Source organism: Solea senegalensis, linkage group LG1 (genome assembly GCF_019176455.1).
Source record: "Solea senegalensis isolate Sse05_10M linkage group LG1, IFAPA_SoseM_1, whole genome shotgun sequence".
NCBI lineage: Eukaryota > Metazoa > Chordata > Actinopteri > Pleuronectiformes > Soleidae > Solea > Solea senegalensis.
The window spans coordinates 29586464-29606720 of record NC_058021.1 but is presented as its reverse complement, the minus strand read 5'-3'; the positions used below and the strand labels follow the sequence as shown (position 1 = coordinate 29606720).

The 20257-nt window shown below is 40.8% G+C and overlaps 1 protein-coding gene across 3 annotated transcripts in view; it reads right to left on the bottom strand.

Moving 5' to 3' along the window:
• Window positions 1–20257, bottom strand: part of plxdc2b (plexin domain containing 2b) — an 85169-nt gene that overhangs the window by 24590 nt on the left and 40322 nt on the right. For all 3 annotated transcript variants that reach the window (XM_044030948.1, XM_044030957.1, XM_044030965.1), the window contains 4 exons: window positions 13706–13852; window positions 10910–10979; window positions 3981–4103; window positions 65–183 (listed from right to left, as the gene is read on the bottom strand). In XM_044030948.1, coding sequence (XP_043886883.1) covers window positions 65–183; window positions 3981–4103; window positions 10910–10979; window positions 13706–13852 — 459 coding nt within the window. The remainder of the gene's footprint in view (window positions 1–64; window positions 184–3980; window positions 4104–10909; window positions 10980–13705; window positions 13853–20257) is intronic.

Genomic DNA, 20257 nt, shown 5'->3' with positions numbered 1-20257 from the left:
TGAAAAATAAAACTTTGCCTTCAGTACACCAATAAATATTGCCATTTGATGAAATCCATTGTACCTCTTTGTATGCAAACACAATTCTTCCCGTGTTGTGCAGCGTGGCCTGGAAGGTGAAACTTCCCAGGTTGTAGTTGTCCTGTAGATGAACGTGGTCCCACTGCACCACCAGAGCAGTGCCTAGAACACACAACCCCACGAGGGTCAACACAAAGAAAACACAGAAAGCCACCGTCTCCCTACAGCTCACACTGTTGATTTATTTTCTTACACCGACTTGGCTTTCGCCGTTACAGAACCACTATCTCTGCTGCCTCAGCTCCAGCGTGAAATGAACCGCTGACTCGGCAAAGACGGATGTGATCGAGAGGACGTAAATGTAACAATCAAGTTTGTAAGGAAATATCTTTTTGAGGGATTATTTCCTGGTGCTCCCTGTGAGCGCCGATATAAAACCCATCTGCTGGGAGAAGACGAGGACGAAATAAAAGTGAAACTTTTGACAAAAGTGAATGGAGACGAGGTGAAAGATGGCGACGCTGCAACAATTTACACGGCGCAGTTAAAGCCATGAAAGAACAGCGACTGCTTCTCATTGTACAGGGAAATAAGAATATTTCAATCTAAGTAACTTTAATTTACATTAAAGCAGGGCAACAACAACTCTAAGGATAATTTCACTTAAATAAAGATTATAGACTTAACAGCAAGGTTGGGCAATTATTCATTAACATTATACAGGGTGTAACAAATGTATTTGACCAAATAAACTGAATTCACCTTTTTATATCCAAATTTGCAAGAAAATAAGTATTTGACATATCAATCAAGAAATAATAATGTGCTTTAGTACTTTTTTTGTCAAACAGTAAATGGGAGAATTCATGACTAATAATACATATATTTCAGCAATTAGCATTTTGGTTAAAGAGCTTTTACGTACTGGTGTATTAACCATTACAGAAACATAATTAACAATGAGCACTGAGCAAATGCACTTTGAGAAACAAAACATAACAGCAATGAAATATTGGAATGTTTGTGTCTCTTTTTACCACTTAATCCTTTTCATTCTGTAACATAAAGAATTTGAAAACCACAATTTTGGCCATTTGACCCAGGCTGACTGAACACTATATGAATAATGGACATAGTTTTCAGGTTAAACCGCTGCAGAAACCTTATCTTCTCTAAATGGGAGTGGAAAACTCCACTGGTTGCAAGGTCAGTTTCGTCCATAGCAAAATGATCCTGTATCTCACTTGATTTATAACATCAGTATACATTTTTGGATGACCTCAGTCGTTCGACAGGGTTATGTCCATTTCGTATAAATATAAGAAGGGTTTTAGTTTAGGGTTTGATTGACATGGATCTGCTGCCCCTGTCGCTCCTCCCTTCTTCACCAGCTCCACCCCCTGCTTTCAAAAATGGCACCATGCATACTGCAAAACTCAACTTCTTGTTCCTTATTCCATTCTTCCGCATCGGAATAAAATGTAAGTGAACGGAGTTCGAAGATGCATCTCCTTATAAGCCGAGCATTTAAAAGAGAATCGATAATGGAATGAACTTAGTCTAACACAACTTGTGGCCAAAAGGCTGTTTGATTGCTCCACGTCTCGCGATCTTCAGGTGTTACTTTTAAATTTAGGGGATGTACTCAATTAGTTCCAGACTCCTGCAGCTCTGCCCTCCAGACGGCAGGGCCCCCATATTACTTTTAACATTACTTTGATTTAGTGTACAGAACCTATCGACGTGAAAGTCGACCCACTCCCCCTTCAGAGTTGGACATACGGCAGCGCGCCAGGGCAATAAAGGGTTGTTAACACAACTAATCAATTTTTCCATCACATGGCCAGACCTCTGCCATCCAGAGTAAAGACGAGGATTTAGTTTGCTGCTGCCAATTTGCAGAAAACGGATGTCTGCCGTCATAAAAGGCCTGTGGTACATGTTTCATACGATAAAACGAGAGGTTTGACAATATATGGATATACAATATATGGAAGAGTTGTTGAGTAATGTGTTAAAGATGAGGGAATTTAGGAGAAAGGCAGTGACAATCCAAGAGAGGGTAGAGCACTAAATTGCTGCTAACATATGGGACCAATGGGTTCAGTCTGTCGCACTGAGTGAGATCAGGAGAGGAGGCCGTCGTGTTATCTGGGGTTTCCTGACTAAAAATACAGAGTGGTCGAGGAGGCGTGGAGGGAGCACGGGCATTTCCACTTCCACGTCCGAGCTAAACACAGCATATTAACTCAAAATAAAACAAAACAAATCCTGCCCCGTTACGACGGCTCGTCCCCAGAGTGCTGAATTTTAATTTGCATCGTATTCATTTTATGACTTCAGTCTGCGCTAAGATTTATAAACATTCTTTCTACTTCTTATTTCTAATTAATTTGCGGATTTTTGATGATTCCTGAATGAATGAAATAAAACCCTGTAGGTTATTTCTGATGCAACAAGAGACATTTCCATAGATATATGAAGTGGAGGAAAGCAAAGATGTTATATAATATGAATAAAGCCCTTGATGTGCTAACATTTCAAGGGTGTATCCAGATAAAATCCACTTAAATTTACTATTTTGGACAGATTTGCTCACTTGCATGTAACTGTTTACACCACTTCTTTTCCTACTGTGACATATTAAAATGTAGTTTTCAACACAAACATCAGACTTGATCAGACTGTGTCGAGTGTTTTTACGCAGTGTAGAGAGAGAGAGACGACGTTTAAACCAAAGTAGCTGATGCTAGTGTTTCAAATGCAACCAGAGATAAAACACACAGTGAATAATGGATTAATAAATGTCTGAGTCTCTATAAAGTTAACTGCAGAGTTATGTAGTTTGTGTCAAACATACTTTACGGCCTGTAAGTGGTATTTATACCACGGCGCTGTCACGACAACAACAGTCACATTCACAGCTCGTCAGGTGCTGAAACACTTTCACGACTCCCATCAAACTTCAGTGCAGTTTTAGGATCGCTCTATTCCGGCCAAATTGCGTCATCTTAAATTTAGCAGACTTTAATTAACAAGAAACGAACGAGCTTCACGCCGTCACTGTGAAGTTTCACATGTCTCCCGCCGTCATGTTTGTGTAGTTCTGCCGCCTCATCAGACACGGGAAGAAGGAGTGACTCTCCTTTAACAGAACAAACCGTGCAGCTCTTATTTGTATTGGCAGGGCATTAACTGACGAACAGTGTGTTGAGGAGCAGGCTGAGCCCGAGAATCGATCGGCTGCCAGTTTGGGTAAAGTCTGAAGAGCTTCACTGCAGAGGGTTCACACAGTTGTGTCTGTCACTTGGAGGGATTAGACGGGCTAGGACGAACTTGATGGATAACAACCGTCGCAGCAGCAAACAAAAAAAGCAGCAATTTAAGTTGGAATAAGGAACTTGAGTTTAGAATTCTCAGATAATTATTACGTGACTGTCGATCAGTATATATATGTCGCTTCTCTCCCTCTCTCTCTCTGGTAAAGTTGTCTGTCTGTGCACTCGGGTTCACAAAGATAACCCGATGGATTTTCTCTACACGGTTCATCATCAGTTTCTTAGTCGGACATGTTTTAATTTAATTCCCCTCACTCTCTCTGACTAAAATAGCATGACTTGTGTGGCTGCGCAACAGTTGTGACATACTGATCTACAGCGGGGTTATTGTTCAAACTTGTTAACATAACATGTGCATGCCCCGAAACAGGGCGAGATCTCTGAACCAATGACAACTTTGTATCCACTCTATTCCTGTCATACAACCTCATGTTCAAAAACCCAAACTATCCCTTTAATATACTTAAGCAACAATCGCTATGTAGATGTATCGTATATAGAAGACAGCACAAAAATCAGGTTGTTTCAGTTTTCTCTGGAGTTGAATTTCGACTTCCTGCTTGAACAGAAACAAAACGGCTGTCTGAATCCCAAAAGTGTCAGTTTGTCTTTTTTCTTTACCGTTGTCAAAGTAGATGACAGTGGAGTTTCTGGAGACGCTCGGGTCAAAGTTGGCCATGAGGGGGGCGATGTACTGCGTCGCCGTTAGCATCCGATGGACCACATCGCCCGTGTAGATGAAACCTGCAACAGAAGAAAAAGAAAATGATGCTCTGCACATGTACGATGAGAATGGATTTATATATAAAAGCAAACATCCTTATTTCTTTTACTGTTTTAATAGCTTTCCTCCCTCAATCTGATACAGTAGTCCTCCAGTCCGGCAAGGTTTAAAACTCATTAACCAACAAGGTTCACTTTTTTCTTCATCTGAATCTACAGGCAACAGGGATTAATTAGGATTATTATCTTCTATCAGAATCTGGAAGGTTTTAAATTACCTTATACTGACTGAGCAGTTCAAAAATATGGGATATAATAAAGGAGTGATTTTTTTCCTCTTTCTCATCTACTTGTGCACTCCTTTCCCTCTTAAGTTTGTTTTTCCCCTCATCATCTTCATCATGGATGTTAACAAGAGGCAATGACAATAAAAGCAGATTATGTTAACGCTTACAATTTATTCATCCCCTTCAACGTGGCACAAATGTACAGTATTCCTCCTCGGAGATGGACGTGCTCAGTAATCATAAACTAGAGCTGCATCATTAAGCACCCTGTTAAAGTGGCTATTAATGAAAGGCGGGGGGGGTAAACGCCCACTATTCATCACCAGGCAACAGTGTCTGCATCAAGAATCTGTGCTGATGGTACCAGAATGAAGTTGCACTTTAATGACCTCACTGAAAACAAAGTTTTGCCAAGTCAGCAGCTGCTCAAAGAAATCATGTTTTACTCCAAACACATGCAAGGGGATGTCGGGTATTTGATGTATGACTTTATGGAATTCGATTTGTGTCACTCTTTTCAAACAACACATTTTAAAATATGGATTTAATCATTCAAAAATATTGTATTGTACCGTTTGAAAATAAAGTTGGAAGCACACTGAGGAAGCTGCCTGCTAATTGGCTACTGAGTTTTGGAGTGACAGCTCAATGGACCTCATTCCCCAAGTTTTTCCATGTATCCATTTGTATCCATGACAAATGTTAGATACTTATAATATAGTCCTATTATTAATATCTTTCTATGTTGTACTTCCTTGGAGATGCATGTTTATTATTTATTATCTTTACTGTCTTTGCTGCTGTGACAAGGTAAACTAATAATCTTATGTTAAAAGGCACCAATTTAGTTTGAATTAGGGTTAAGACTTTAGAGTTAATGATAAAGAGTTGAAGCCGTGGGGTAAAAGATAAACATCAATCCTCCTACTGCAACTATCTGAAAGATTAATGAACACATTCTATGCCACAGATTGTTGCTTTTACACCTTAAGATTATTCTAACATGAAATCTAGTGATTTAGCGTTTTTTGGGGGGATTTAGATGAGTTTTCAGTGTAATTCATTACATTTAGACCGAGTAAGATGAGCTGTGCTTCTTATTTTCACCGTTTTTCACAAGTTTCCGCAAACTGGCTGCTGTCTCCAGCTTCATATCTATCTCCCCATACATAATTCCAGGTAAAAATGTAAAACTATCCTTTTTAGAGACTTCAAGTCCATTTCCTTCACCATGTACTGAATTTCACAATAAAGTCATTAAAGTAAGAAATCATTCTTGTGTAAAACCATCATTTTACTTCTTGGACACTTCCAGATAAATACAATATTCAGAGTAAAGTGGTTTTCTGGGCCATGCATGTTGAGGGGACCCAAGGAAAAAAAAAAAAAACCTGCTGAGGAAGAAAAGATGATTTTTGGAAAAAGTCTCATTGAGGCCAGGTTTATAAATCCCCCTATTTCATGTCACTGTTGCAGTATGTCTTTTCATACAGTGAGCAGGCTATAAAAACACATAAATCATTTTGGAAACTAGGCAGAGCATACCATGAAGAGAATCAATCTTCTCTCAAAGACCTCCTTGCTCAGAAATACCTCTATATAGAGCTCTGTCGGTACAAACACACACAGTCTGGTTTCCATGATTTCAGGGGACATTACATTGACTTATATTCATTTCCTGTAGACTTACTCCTACTACTGGCCTAACACTTTATTATTGTTATTGTTCAAATTTAATAACTGTTGATGTTGTAGGGACTTGCTTTTGGTCCTCATAAGGAAGACCGGTCCCCATAATGTAAACTGTGTAAACACATTTAGCTCCTCAAACACACACACACACACACACACACACGAGGAAGAGGATGAGAATCTGTGATTCTAGTTGTGTAAAAATGCTGACGACTGCTCTTCACCCACGAGAGGAGTGCGTCTAATAAAAGATTCAGTGCTATGAGGTTCATGTACATGGACTTCTCATGGCTGCAGTTACTTTTTTTTTTTGTTCCTCAACACAAAATGGTATACGTTTGTTCAATTCATGCTTTAAAATCTTTATTCAGCACATTCATTTTTTATTTATTTACGTTAAACTAACTAACTAACACAGCACCCATCTGAGAAAAACATATCTATGTTTAGATATTCAGCTCACTTTCATACAGAAGAGTATTAGGGCCACATTTTTTGGAAGTAAAAAAAAAAATTTTAAAAAACGCACACAAGTCAGAATTCTGAAATTAAAGTCGAAATTCTGAAGAAAGTCAGAATTCTGACTTTAATCTCCGAATTCATGCCGTTTTATTTCTTTATCTCTCTTTTACACGTGGCCCTAATACTCTTCCGTACTTTCAGAGTTGGTGTTGTGTCACAGTAGGTGAATGTAGAGAGGACAGAACATAAAGACGGCAGAGTTGTTGAGTCTACTGTGGTGAACGAAGGTGCCATACACACAGTCGTGTGACGCTGTGACAACACTTTCACATCCTTTGTCTGAACACTCCATAATCGGCCACTATACACTCCGTCTCGTATTTCCCAAAACACTCGCCCGAGCACATTCTCTTTTTATCTCTTTGTTTTACCCACATACGTTTTCCTCTTTTCATTTTCAAACCCGAAAAAGCTTAGAAATCCCACAACCACAAAACACACACACACACATTTGTCTGGACATGCTCACAATGGACTGTGTCAAAGGCTTTTTTTTTTTTAAAATGTCTGCTGCTGCTGCTGCCTCTGCTTTCCACCAGCAAATCTCCTGAACACACAATACGACACATTTGACAGTCTGAGGAAAATTAGACAACCTCTCAATACGCTAAAGAGGAAAGAGCCGTGGGGGCTTCTCATCCGAGAGGCTATTCATGCAGCATGGCGCTCAGTCCAGAGGTAATCCATTCACGGAGAGGAGCAATGTTTAGATTTGCTGCTTTACAACAGTGCTGGTCCGTGCATGTCCAAAAAACACCTGCGTGGGCATTAACAGTCCTGCGAGACTAAAGCTTCACGTGATGGGACACCGTGTTTAGACAAAGTCTTTGGTCCTTCAAAGACTTTGAGCTGTGTTTAATTTATAATATTTTCTGTTCGTCACTGCTGCTCTGAGGTGATGTTTGTCAAGTAACAACGCAGTTCACAGTTGGTGGTTGTTACAAAAACCACAACTTAACCAGGATGCTACATTTTGTAGAGGCAAAAAAAACAACTAATAAATGTTCTCCCCATCACATCTACGACTCAGGACCTTGAATTGGGACCCAATGGCATCTTCGGTACTTAACTCTATTTGTAATTTAAAAAAAAGTTGTGAAAAAAGTCCAAAGGTTTCAGTTTAACCAAAATAAAGAGTCTGGATGTCTGAGTCTTAAACATATTTTATTTCTTTAACCCTATGACTAAATCAGATTCTACCTGAGACATTTTTTTATATTTGATCTTCTTTGCATTACGTTTTAGTCAATCATATTTTAGATTCCTTTGTTCATCTTATTATTTTGATTTATTGTATTCCTGCTGCGTTTGGACATTCAGACTCCTCACTTTCAATTTCTGTTACCATGCTTTGTATGAAAGGTGCCTGTATTTAAAGAGTAAGCAGCTTATTATAACTGCGTCACACTCGGGTCAAAGCAAACAAAGAATCTTGTCAGGTATTTGGGGTTTAACTCAAACAACAAAAGCTGGGCATAATCAGATTTTGCATTCATCTGTATTTCAAACGCATCGTCACAACTCTGTCCCCCAAAAGTTATTTTAACGCACTACAAATTCCGCACTTTGTTGTGGAGCGGTGGTCAGTTTAACGGGCAGCAGTTCGAACTCTAACGTGCGTCTGTGCTTTGGTTCATGCAGGAAACATTCAAACAGACTGTGGGTTTAGTTACTTTTTAATAGCGAGAACAAAAGTCTCATCTTTATTGCACCGCTGACTTTTAAACATTTAACCAAGGACAGATCTGCCTCCACCTAATAAAGTCCAGTGAGTATTTTTGTCACATAATAATTTAGATGTATTACATTTTCTTCCAAAAACATATTAATGTTAAATAATTAGTGGAGAAACCGAACACTTGAAAGCGTCACTCTTGTTAAATCGTGTTTAGAGGCTTAAAAAGGGTGAAACTGTCCAATATTTCACCTTAAAATAGCAAAGATTGTGGAACGAAAACAGAGACTTTTCAAAGCAGACATCACTGCCTGGTGATTTATCTTCCAGCCCTTTAAGGAGTTCCTGATCCCCGGGCTGTAACCTATAGAATATACCACAAGACATAATCTGTGGGAAAAGGAGAGCAGGTGTGATCACATGTCCTTTGATGTTCTCCTTTGCCGTTCTGTGTCAAACACAGTGTCTTCAATATGCCCAAAAATGGGCTTGGAAGCTATTATTTATAATAGCTATTATTTTTTTTTTAAATAACTAATGATTTGATAAACATATTCAGGTGTTTTGTGAGAATGTTTACACTGTGGTTGTGAAGTGTGACAGCAGGCTGGAGAGACGTCCGCACAGCTGCTGCACGGTGGTCAGATCACACGTCATCTGTCTCGCTCTCTCACTCTCTGTCTGTCTCTTATGACCACAAACAACCAGTGAGTCGTGTTGACAGTCGCTGTTAACCCAGGAAATTTCACTGTGTGTCACAAACTGTTCACACGTAACAAAAATATTCACTTTCTTGACATTATCCATTTATTCTCAGGAACATTTTAACGTAGTTGTCGTCTTTTTTTATTGTTAGAAGGTTGAACTTTTGTGGGTAATGTTAAATAAAACAGTGGCGGATGGACTGTTATATTATACTATATCATAATAGTATAATTGTTGTTTTACTGTATCTCAGAGTTAGACAGCCTTTGTGTCACGTTGTAAACCGCTCACTGCCCACATTTAAGTCCATAAAGAAAATCAACATTTCAGCTCACAGGAAGTGTTGATTTACTGCTGCCTCCATAAGTAAGATGTAAAGGGTTATTTATTTTGTGACTTTGGGTCCGTGAGTTGAAATCACTGAGTTCTCTGAAGTTTGGTGCAACACAATGAGCAGTTAAACTTCAGTGTACTGTGTCTGACAGCAAGTAAACAAATTCTTAAAATCATAGACTTTAGCCGGTGTAGAAATTCATAGGTTAACCTTTTCATTCTGCATTTCTACATTAAAATCTCTATTTCATCAAAACACGTTGCCAGAATTGGGCAATAAACATTTGTCGTCTTCAAAAAGCAAATGAGAAACCGTTTCTACTCGAGTCTAATACACATGAAAACACAAGTAATTCTCAGAAATCTATCAAACTGACTTCCTACAACGAAGATTTGCAGATTTACACTATGTAAAAACAATGAATATAGATGTTTGACCAGACTGCATGACACTCACACGGTCAAAACAGAGACTTAAGAGGAGAAAGTGACGGTAAAGTGGAGACGAGAGGAGGAGGACGAGCGACTCAGATGATCTATATTGTACGATGGCGTATAGAAGACAAAGCCCCAGAGGCCTGTGAGAAGCAGATAGCTGCTTCCTCCTCCTCAGTCTCACGCCTCCATCTCAGTCTGAAGGAATGCAAATGTCGTGTTATCTCTCCTGCGCTGGCAGCATCTGCGCCCATCCATTCCTCGCCACCACCGTCCAGAACGATTCTACGGCCAACTCCACTCAACTTTTGCCAGCGCTCGCTGATCAAGTAGGAAAATGAGACGGCGATGATAATAACTACAGGAGACTCTTTATTATTATTATTATTCCAGTGGCACTTTAACACAGCACAGAGCTTGGGGAGCTTTAGTCTTTGATGTGATAATAGCTGGTTGGGGGTGTTGTGGTTTTGCCATCAAGACTCAAGTGGAAAATTGTTCTGCACACGCTGGCAGACACGTCTGTCGAGTCACGTGTCGAACCCACACATACTGATCCCCCCTCCACCTCCTTATCCGTATCTATCAGGGTGTGCTAGACCACTTGGCAGTTTCCATTTCACAGCCGTTGCTCTGGTTTCTCTTCCAGTTCCAGTCAAAGCTGCGGATTTTCTAGGAGTGGTTTGTTTGTTTTTTTCATCCACAACTCTAGCAGACTACCCCCGTGGAGGTGAGAGCGGTGAGCGATCTCGTATCGGGCTGAATGGTTGGCTGGCAGAGAGTCGCTGGTGGTTTTCTAGTGTGGTTTGTGCCAGACGAACCTTTTTCAACCCTGCGTCTTCTGAGTCAGTTTCCCAGGATCAACATGTGGAGAAACAAACCATTGTTTGGGTCCCTGTTTAGGGGGAATCTCTTTGTACAGTGGCCACATCACACTGACAGGTACACCACATACTGCAGACACACACACACACACACACAGTTCGTCTCCTCCGTTTCATAAATGCCTCCGTACTCCAGACTCATTTCATAAATCTCACCACATTCTCCACCAAAACCCTGCAGCAATAAAAACAGCCCGTGTACGGTCTAATATGCCAGGGCACATACGGCGTATCCAATAATAACACTAATAACTACTATTCAGCGAGCAGAGTCAAAGAGCTGTGTTCACTTACCACCAGTTGCCACGGTGATCTCGCGCAGGAAATGTCCATAAAACGGGAAATCGAAGGACAGATTAACTCTCTGCGAGGGGGGAAAAGACAGACAGATGACCTCAGTTAGTAAGACAGGAGGATCACAGATGAGACTGTTATCGCTGTCAAAAAACAACAACGGCAGGATTTAAGGGGGGAAAATGTATCAGTGTATCAGTGTGATGTACTTCAGAGGGGAATCACTGGTCATTCAGCTCAGAAAACAACTTTATTTTTTATAATAAAGTTGGAAATTCACTTTGCAGCCGGCGGTCATTAACCCTTTAACACCGAGCGTATCGCAGACGATGACATGTATGCTCAAGCATACTTTGCATTACCGTAATTACCCAACAGTTTGTGCTATCGGAAAAATTCCAACAGTTTCTGAAAGCTGAGAGGTTGTAGGGTAATTTCACCCGCGCAGCTGCAGGAAGCCGGCAAATCAGCGTCTTTGTCGCCAGAGAGGAAAGAGTTGGAAAGAAACGCCTGTGCATAGTTTCCATTTTTTGTCCATGTACAACTAGAATGTTTTTTTTTTCTTCATTTTAAATTGTTGATACACCATTTTAACATGCAGTAAACTGTAAATAACTGCCAGACACTGAAAGTTACAAAAGCAACTTCCTCACAGGACATTTTCTGGCCCTTTTCTGGTTAAAATAAGCAAAAATGTCCAGACTCAGATGTTAAAGGGTTAAAGATGCAGAACACTGGAATATGTGTGGAAAATAATACTCAACATGTCAGTTAGAAAATAAATCCAATAAATACCGGTGTCAGATATTTAAACTACATCAGATTTTTATTACCTCCTAAAACGAGAGGACAGAAAAATGAAATCGTCAACTAAAAAGTCAGGAGTTATGCATTTCTCCTACAGTTAAGACAAGATATTTTAGGTACTTGATAGATTAGTCATCCTAAACCTTTCACTTCTATTTTGACAAATAAATTGACACTTCATAAAATAGAAGGACTGTAAACGATAATACGATGGTTTAAAAAACCCGGTGTGCAAGCGTGTTCATGCACATTACCACAAAACTGCATCTTATGTGTTCAAGATTTTATCCCTGGACTGAATTGTACCACTGTCAGAAAATGTTATGGAGGTCGACAGTCCACAGTAAACACCGGGGTTTGTATACGTTATCCTAGATTATACCACGGGGAGTAATCCTGCGGGAGACCACAGCGAATCTCCCCGGCTGCCGAGCCAATCCAGAGCTCCACTTTGGTGCGATCGTGTGATGAAGTTGACCTCTGCGGCTGTGTTTTTCTTTTATGACCTCGCCGGCCAATCTCTTTCAGTGTCGGGGCCAAAGCTCGGGTGTGTAGCAGTGCCAGGACGGAGCACGGAGGCTTAATCCTGTTCCAGCATCCAGAGGTTTATGTAGTTTCTCAGGACTTAAACTGCCATGATAATAAACTATTTGTTTAAAGTGTTATTCCGCTGACACGGTGGACGAGTTTCAGCACAGATGGTTTTCACTTCTTCTTGCGCTACAATCCAGGCAAGATTTCCATATCTCCCCTTTGACTCGGAATTGGCAAATTCACTGATACAACTTTCCCACATGTCAAAAAAACTGTTTATACCAGTTTAAACACTTTCGGACCAATGGGAATGTGTCTAATCTGCATTCACTTCTGGGTCAGATTTGATTTCATCATGCTTCAGTTTGAGCGAGGAACTGGCGATACTAAAGGGTAACCATTGTATCTCGGGTTCCCATTTAAATGGATCACAAACTTCAGAGTTAAACATATACATTTCCATCAACTTCTGTAAAGCAGATATTTGGGAATAAGCAGTAGAACGAGGCTGTTATTTCTTTTTTGTCTTATTAGGCCAAAGACGGAACAGAGAAGTGTGGTCTCTTGCTGAGAATAGCTTGCCTCACATTGCCAGGTTCAGTCCATCATCACATGACTGAAGGTGGAGCAGCAGAATGCACAATGTGGCTCTCTATTCTATCTCCTCGCCAGCTATTGTTCACTGTGGGTGCTTTCCCTTTTTGCTTTTTCATCTTCGTCTTCACGCTGCGACGTACGCCATAAAGTAGAGTGTTGACCTGCTCAGGCTTCGACAGAGGTGACCTTTCACCCTGTTGTAAGTTCACGTACCATGAAAAAATAATCTTGTATTTGAAGGTTGAAATCTTACATTGTGTCGCTTTAAGTGTCATTTCCACACAAAAAAACAAAAAAAAAACATTTTGTCATCCGACGAGAAAGATTTGGGGGCAGAGAGTTTCTGCAATGCTGTTTCATTCTCTTTTGATTTGGAGATTACAACTGGTCAAAGTGCGATTTAGATTATTTTGTGATTCATTACGCAACCATACTGAAAATGCATTAAAGCCTGGCTTTTAGCAGTCAAATGGAACCCCACATAGATGGATCATTATGGTCTGTCTCCATTTAAAACACATTTAACTGTTAATTAATACATTTTTGTCACAGACACAAAAGAAACTTGGAAAAGCGAGACAGAATCTACCGGCACGAGGATGTTATGTTTTTCGTGTCGTAGAACCTGTTCAAATCAGATTGAGGAGGTAGGGTAGACATTTTGATATGCGTGTGTGCTTACATCTATGAGCAGATAAAATTCAGTGTGCATCCAGAGTTAGGGTTCATGAAGCTACACGCTCTTTAAATGAAAAGAAAATATTTGCCAAGACACAGAGTCCACATCAAGGCGCAAGCTTTCAAAACAACGTCTAAGCTCTTGAATCCGGCACAGAGTGAAAGGACCGCCCTGCTTACCGCCGCTTGTCTGTGTGTGTTGGACAGAATGCCATGGATCTTCACTTTCCCCTTGTCCATGAGCTCGATATTCACCCACAAGTCCTTGCTCATGGAGTCTGACGGCCCGTATGTTTTTGATGTGTAGTAGTTGTGGTCTGTGTCCTCCTGTGAAAACACAAACAAGTGTATTCAGTCGGTTGCTTCACGTATACACAGAATAAAGACTGTTTAAACACATATTCACAGCTAAAACTGCTGTTAGCCAAAATCTAACTCATTACAAACTGTGATTACAATTTAAACTGCTCCAAAGACAATTCTTTAACACTTGGCATAGAAAACCAATAAGTAAGTGGAATATTTCTATAAGAAATTAAATGTTAAATCAGATTAAATGACAACATATTTCATTTATAATGTGCTGTGTTTACATTTCCCCACATCCTTTCATTCAACCATTCCCATTACAGCCCAACCAGCAGAGGAAGTGCATGGATTTAAGTCTCCTAATCAAACAATAAAACCAAGAAGCCAATCAGCTTCTTTCACTGTTAAAACCCAGACTGCAGAGTCAGCATGAGTTTTTATAACAGAAACATTGGTGGACTTTTACGAGCCACGTGGGAGAGACTCGTCTGCTTTTATATTTCCTGTACAGAATTGGGGAAAAAAAAACTGCTTGTGTCTTATGTCCTCGATTGTCTTCCACTGCGTCTCTTGTGAGAGACACCTTACAGCTGTGGCTTTTATGTAAAACATTGTTAAAGTGAATGTTCCTCTGGTTAGGCAGCACACGCTGCATCAAGTCAAGGAAGCGAACATCATGTCTGACTGTGATCTCACTCACAGGGACTCCCAGCTCTGAGGATAAACTTTAACAGTGGTATTATTCTGTGTAACAGCGCTCTGGCTGTCAAAAGGCTGCAACACGAGCATTAATTACAGCAAAAAATCCTGTTTGCTCGCACTGAGAGTGAAAATCTAATACATCGACTCACTATTCAGCCAGCGATGGAAAAACAGGGAGCTCATGTTTCAGGCTTAACGGAGCCTCAGAGGGACAGATATCAAAACCCCAAATGTATTTCATGTACGTGGTGTTACTTCTGATTAATTGTGTAGGTTTAAACAAACATTGCCAGAAGCAAATCACGGCTTATAAGTGCAGACAGAACTGTCAGGGCAGCCTGAGTCAGCACATTACTTTCAGAGTATAGAAAAACAAGGGCACTTGTAAAAAGGTGCAGACACACATGCAAGGATTTGAGGCGGCCTGCTAATCAGAACAAGATGTCTTTTGGTCTTGTGGCGACAAAGTGAGGGAGATACAGGCTCCACAGAGGTGAGAGAGGCCAGCTGGCTGCTTCTCCCCTCATGAGGTTCAGGGGAAGATGGGCAGGGCGCCATCATCCAGCTGGGTGTAGGTGGAGATGAAGCTGTGAGAGCTTTTCAAGAGCACAGCAAACAGAGCGGAGGGAGCGTGACCACAGAAACAGCCTCACACACACACACAAAAATAAACAAATATATGGAGGTTCAGTGGGAGGCTGCTGTGGGAGTGTTTCTTTGAATCATGCACTGCAAAACTTGTGGGTCAATATGAGGCAGTAGATGGAGTGTGGTACTTGATACCAGTGTGTGAAAATGCAAACACGGTGTGAGATGAGCACAGGCTCAGCTTTTACAGGTGTTGGCAAAGGTGGAGTATGATTAAAAAAAAAAAAAGCAGATGAGGGGGAGACAGAGAATTTAGATAGATCGAAAAAGAACCTCCGACATTTAAATAAACACACAAATTCTTTCACTTATCCTTTAAAAACGGGTTGTTCTCAAGTCAATCCCGAGATGACACTGGGTGAGAAGTGGACTACAGCCCGGACAGGTCGCCAGCCTGTAGCAGGGGAAACATACTGTAAACCTCTTTCACACTGAAATTGACAGGTTTATGTGGGATCTGTGACACCGTGTGAACCTGCAAAAACAGGTCATTAACACCATTCCAACTGCCAGCGGTTAGTCAGAGGAAGACAAAAAACTCCAAAGACCCGTGACGAGTATATTTTACTTCACTTGCACCATGAATCATTCAATCTATCTAGTTGAGGAAATAATACAAGATATTAAGCACTGCCCAATGCAAGGTCGCAGACAGAAATTAAACACACACAATCAAATTAGTGTGTTTCACTGGGGCGAAGGTGTTCAGTGAATGTCAGTTCCCACTGTTTTAAATCGAGTAATACAAAAGACAAACCACCATTTACACTCATTCATACCTACAATTAAGACACGCCGATAAACCGAAACCCAATCTGCACGTCTTTGGCCTGAGAGCAACAGAAACGGGAAAAACATACAAAGCCTAACCTGGTCACCTCAGGATTTGAAACAAACAACATTCTTGCTGTCGCACACCAGCAAACGCCTCCATGACGCTCATCAAAAATAACATTCCAATTCATACCGAGAATAACAACTGTATAGTGTACTGAGTCTGAATTTGCTCACATGCACTCTGGTTTGGCATGTTGCCCACAAACAGCTGTTTCCTAGAGCTGGGAGTAGTTGGGTTTTCGTCTGCATTCGTGTCATATCTGCGTCACCTTAATTTGCCCACTTGTAAAATGTCAACGTTTAAGTAATTATGAACCTCAAATAGCTGACTATACCGTTGAGTAATGCAATTAAATCGACGTTTACTGGATACGGTGTCAGCACTTTTTTATTATCATTATCAACCTAGCTACACTACAGACAACAGCAGCAAAACACAAACAGAATATCAAAAAAAAAAAACAAAAAAACAATGAAGAAATGACTCAGTGGGCGACATTGGGAACAAAATAACTCAACGGCATATTTTCCCTCTTATGCACACTTGCCTTACAGGGTGGAAAACATGAGGGTTATTTCAGAAAAATCTGATGAACTGAACTTCTGGTGCTGTGGCCAATTTTCTTCAAGGTTCGACTTGGTTGTACTAAGTGATTGTTGCAAGTCATTGTTGTCTTTCTATCTTTTGAACCCTTTGAAACCAGTGTGGGCATTTGCCTCGGGCATCAACAAGGCATTTGTGATCAAACAGCTGCTTCTTGGTGGATATTTTCTTTTTTTATTGGACCATTCTCTGTAAATCTTAGATATGGTTGTGCTTGGAAATCCAACAGCAGGTCGTCTTGACCATGTCTACATGCTCTGAGGTGCTGCCATGTGATTGGCTGATTGGATATTTGCGTTGAACCAGTTGAACAGGTGTACCTAATAAAGTGGCTATAAAGTGTTTGAGCCAGATTAGAGAGCCGTGTTGATCTGTAAACTACATTTTCACAATAAAGAGAGGAAAATATATATTAGATATATTGATATTAGAGCTCCCATCTATCTTTTATATGAAAATGCTGATATTTGAAGCAGGATTTGACTATGCAGTGACCTCTGATGTAGAAAATAAAATTGCAAACCTTTACAGTCAGCTAATAAAAACATTTCCCCACATTTTAAAATATTTTACTGTATTTTTAACACATATTAAAATGTGTCGCTCCCTATCAGACACAGAGCAACTTCAGTGGAATAACATCACATTGACCCTCGCAGACTTTACTGAGGAGGAAATGCCTGAGCTGCACTCAAAATCTCAGAGGAGAGCAACGAAAGATTGATGGCCACATGATGAAATGAGCGAGAAGCGGCAGAGAAATGTAACCTTGCCAGTCAGCTGCAGAAGGGAACGCTGGCCCATTTGCATCCGTCCTTCATTCATAAACTGATACACTTAAAAAGGAGGACGTGGAAGATTAAAGGACGATTATGGATCACATTCTGTCTGGAAAGCACAAAAACAAACACCGGCGTTGGGAAAAACAACCCGGATTAGCTTTCATTTCTGCCCGAGTCATTGACTCCAGCTGCCAGTCACGTCAATATTGCTTTATACCGAGACGTGGATGAGACCAATGAGTCATAATAGGAGGGAGACTCAGTGAGAAAGGAAATCATTTGATTATTCTGGGTGTTTTACTTCAGGGAAAAATAAGATGTGTGTTAACGCTGCAACTGGTGAGTTACAATCTGGGAGTGACTCGCTGATGTTCCGTCAGAAAAGTACACTGAAGAGTCTAATCCTCTCAATCTACTATGATTCTATTCCCTGAGAAAATAATGGTTCACGGATGCAGAACAGAAGAACCACTTGGGCTTTAAGTAAATGCTCCAGTGTGTTGGGATAACGCTGCAAACACGAGAGAGAGAGAGAGAGAGAGAGAGAGAGAGAGAGAGAAGGGAGAGGGGAGATTAAACATTTGAGTGACACCGTACTGTGTTCGGAAAAAGCATAAAAAAGGACGGCATCACTCCTGTGTGCAGCATTTCATCAGCTGATAATGTCTGTGATCCATTACTCACTGCTCTGCTCTGCCGCTCGCCAGTTGATGGAATTCGGCGGCGAAACCAACGTGAAATGGGAATACACATCCTGGTCTGAGTCCTGCTAACAGGTACGGAAACTCTAATATGAATCATAAGTGCAAAACACAAACATAATGGCCTTGATCCAAGAAACATACCATACCACCTGGCCTGAATGAATTAGGTTTAAGATTTGACCCAAAATGAAGTCAGCAGACTGCAAAACAGATGTATCGAGGCTGTAGATGTTTTTAGAAAGTAATTATCTTCTGTGGATTGACAAGTCAATCAGTGAGCTAATTGTTGTGAAATAAGTGCTGCCTATAAAAAGAGCAGTAACGTGTCCTAACATGTGACGAAATAATCTGTTTATGTTTCAAAGGCCAACTTATCAAAGATATTCGAAAAGTTGTGCCGTAACCTCCTGCACTAACAATAACACTATTAAACGAAATGATTTTATAAATAAATAAAAACACCCCCCGAGCTAAGAGTTCAACAATATTATTACGACAATGATTTTTCTAAGTTTGAAAAAACAATAAAAATACGAGTTCTGGTTTATAATTTATGCCTCCAATCTCAGTTAATGCTCAGTTAATACTCCAGCTGTGTCAGGCAGACTTTGTGCATCTGGTTGTGCTTAATAGTGATATTCATCAACGTGGAAGCAAACAAATATTCCCAAGGCCACTGTCCATCTGAACAAACGACAGCACACAAACATGTGAACTGAGAGAAACAACTTTCCTGCTGCGAGACGAAGTTTAGACGGACTGAACTCTGTATCTGCAACAACAACAACAACAACAACAACAACGACATGAAGACAGTGAGCGTCTCTTTCCAAACACTTTGCCTTCTGGCAATCCTCTTTGTAAAACTTGACGAAACAGAGCCACAGAACAAATAAAAGGAAAGAAACTCTGAAGTGCGTTAAGTGTTAAAAGTAGCGCTGGGAATTAAATGAAGTGATGAAAATGAGCAAGCTGTGCCGCTCACTCCTCTCCCTCAAGAAACACACAAAAACAAAGAGTGAATGAAGCGAAGCATGTGACCCCCCTCCCCGAGCCTCCACAGCTGTAAACTCTCAGAAATCTCCACATTTCCAGTAACAACTATCTCCCTTAAACCACACCCCCGTCACTTCAACATCAAAGAAAGTCTTGGACAAACATGGCGGTGGCAGCAGCAGCGGGAGGATGGAGCGACCTCCCAAACACCAGTGTGCTGCGTGTTTTCTCTGGCAACCTCGCATGTCTGCCATTGGTTAGATGATCAAGACACTTGTAAGTGACACCATCAGATGTAGACATAATTCCAAAGGAAACATGAGGAGTTATGTGTCTGACTGGGCTCCATGTGATGCAGGACTTGACAGAGCGGCGCGTACATTTCATCACCCGAGTAGCTGCCAAGCGTGTGTGTTTGTATGTGTTCGTTTTATTTATACTCGTCATAAAGGGGAAGGCTTGAAATGTCGCCACCTAACAGCTGTAGCGGATCCTCCTCGATGCTTTAAGTCACAACGCGGTGCTGACTCGCTGCGGTGTGCAGGTGATATCTCACAGTGTGAGCGCGTGTTGACGTGGGAAATGAGATACATGTGGTGGTGGAGGACGACAACAAGAAACCCCAAAGAGCTTTACGACGCGACGAGACGGGATTCAGTGCGCCGTTTAATTTATGACGACCAGAAATGTGCTTAGATGCATCTGAGAAGGAAAATACAGAATAGAGAATAGTTATGACTCGAGTCTGGTTTAACCTTTATGTTTAAAGAAGACCTTGCTGCTTGAATGTGACCAGTGCAGTTAATGTAAACTGTGCTGTTTGTGTCACAGGAAATGACAAATACACACACACACACACCCACAGAGATGGAATAAAAGATGACAAAAACAAAAGGAGATTGCTGGAACGGGCCACGGATTGTCAAGTCGACAAAAAAAGTCATTTGGCCAAATAAAATTCGGGAATATCTTCAAAGTTGACATGTGTTCAATCGATCACTCGACTCTGAAACCTGAATTCTTCAAGAGTTTTCACTGTGAAGTCAATTCAGAGGGAAGAATTTAAAGTAGCCACCAGGGGGCGACTGCTGATTAAATCCATTGGTGTATGAGCCTACTGTACATTCCACCAGATTTTTAACGTCAGTAG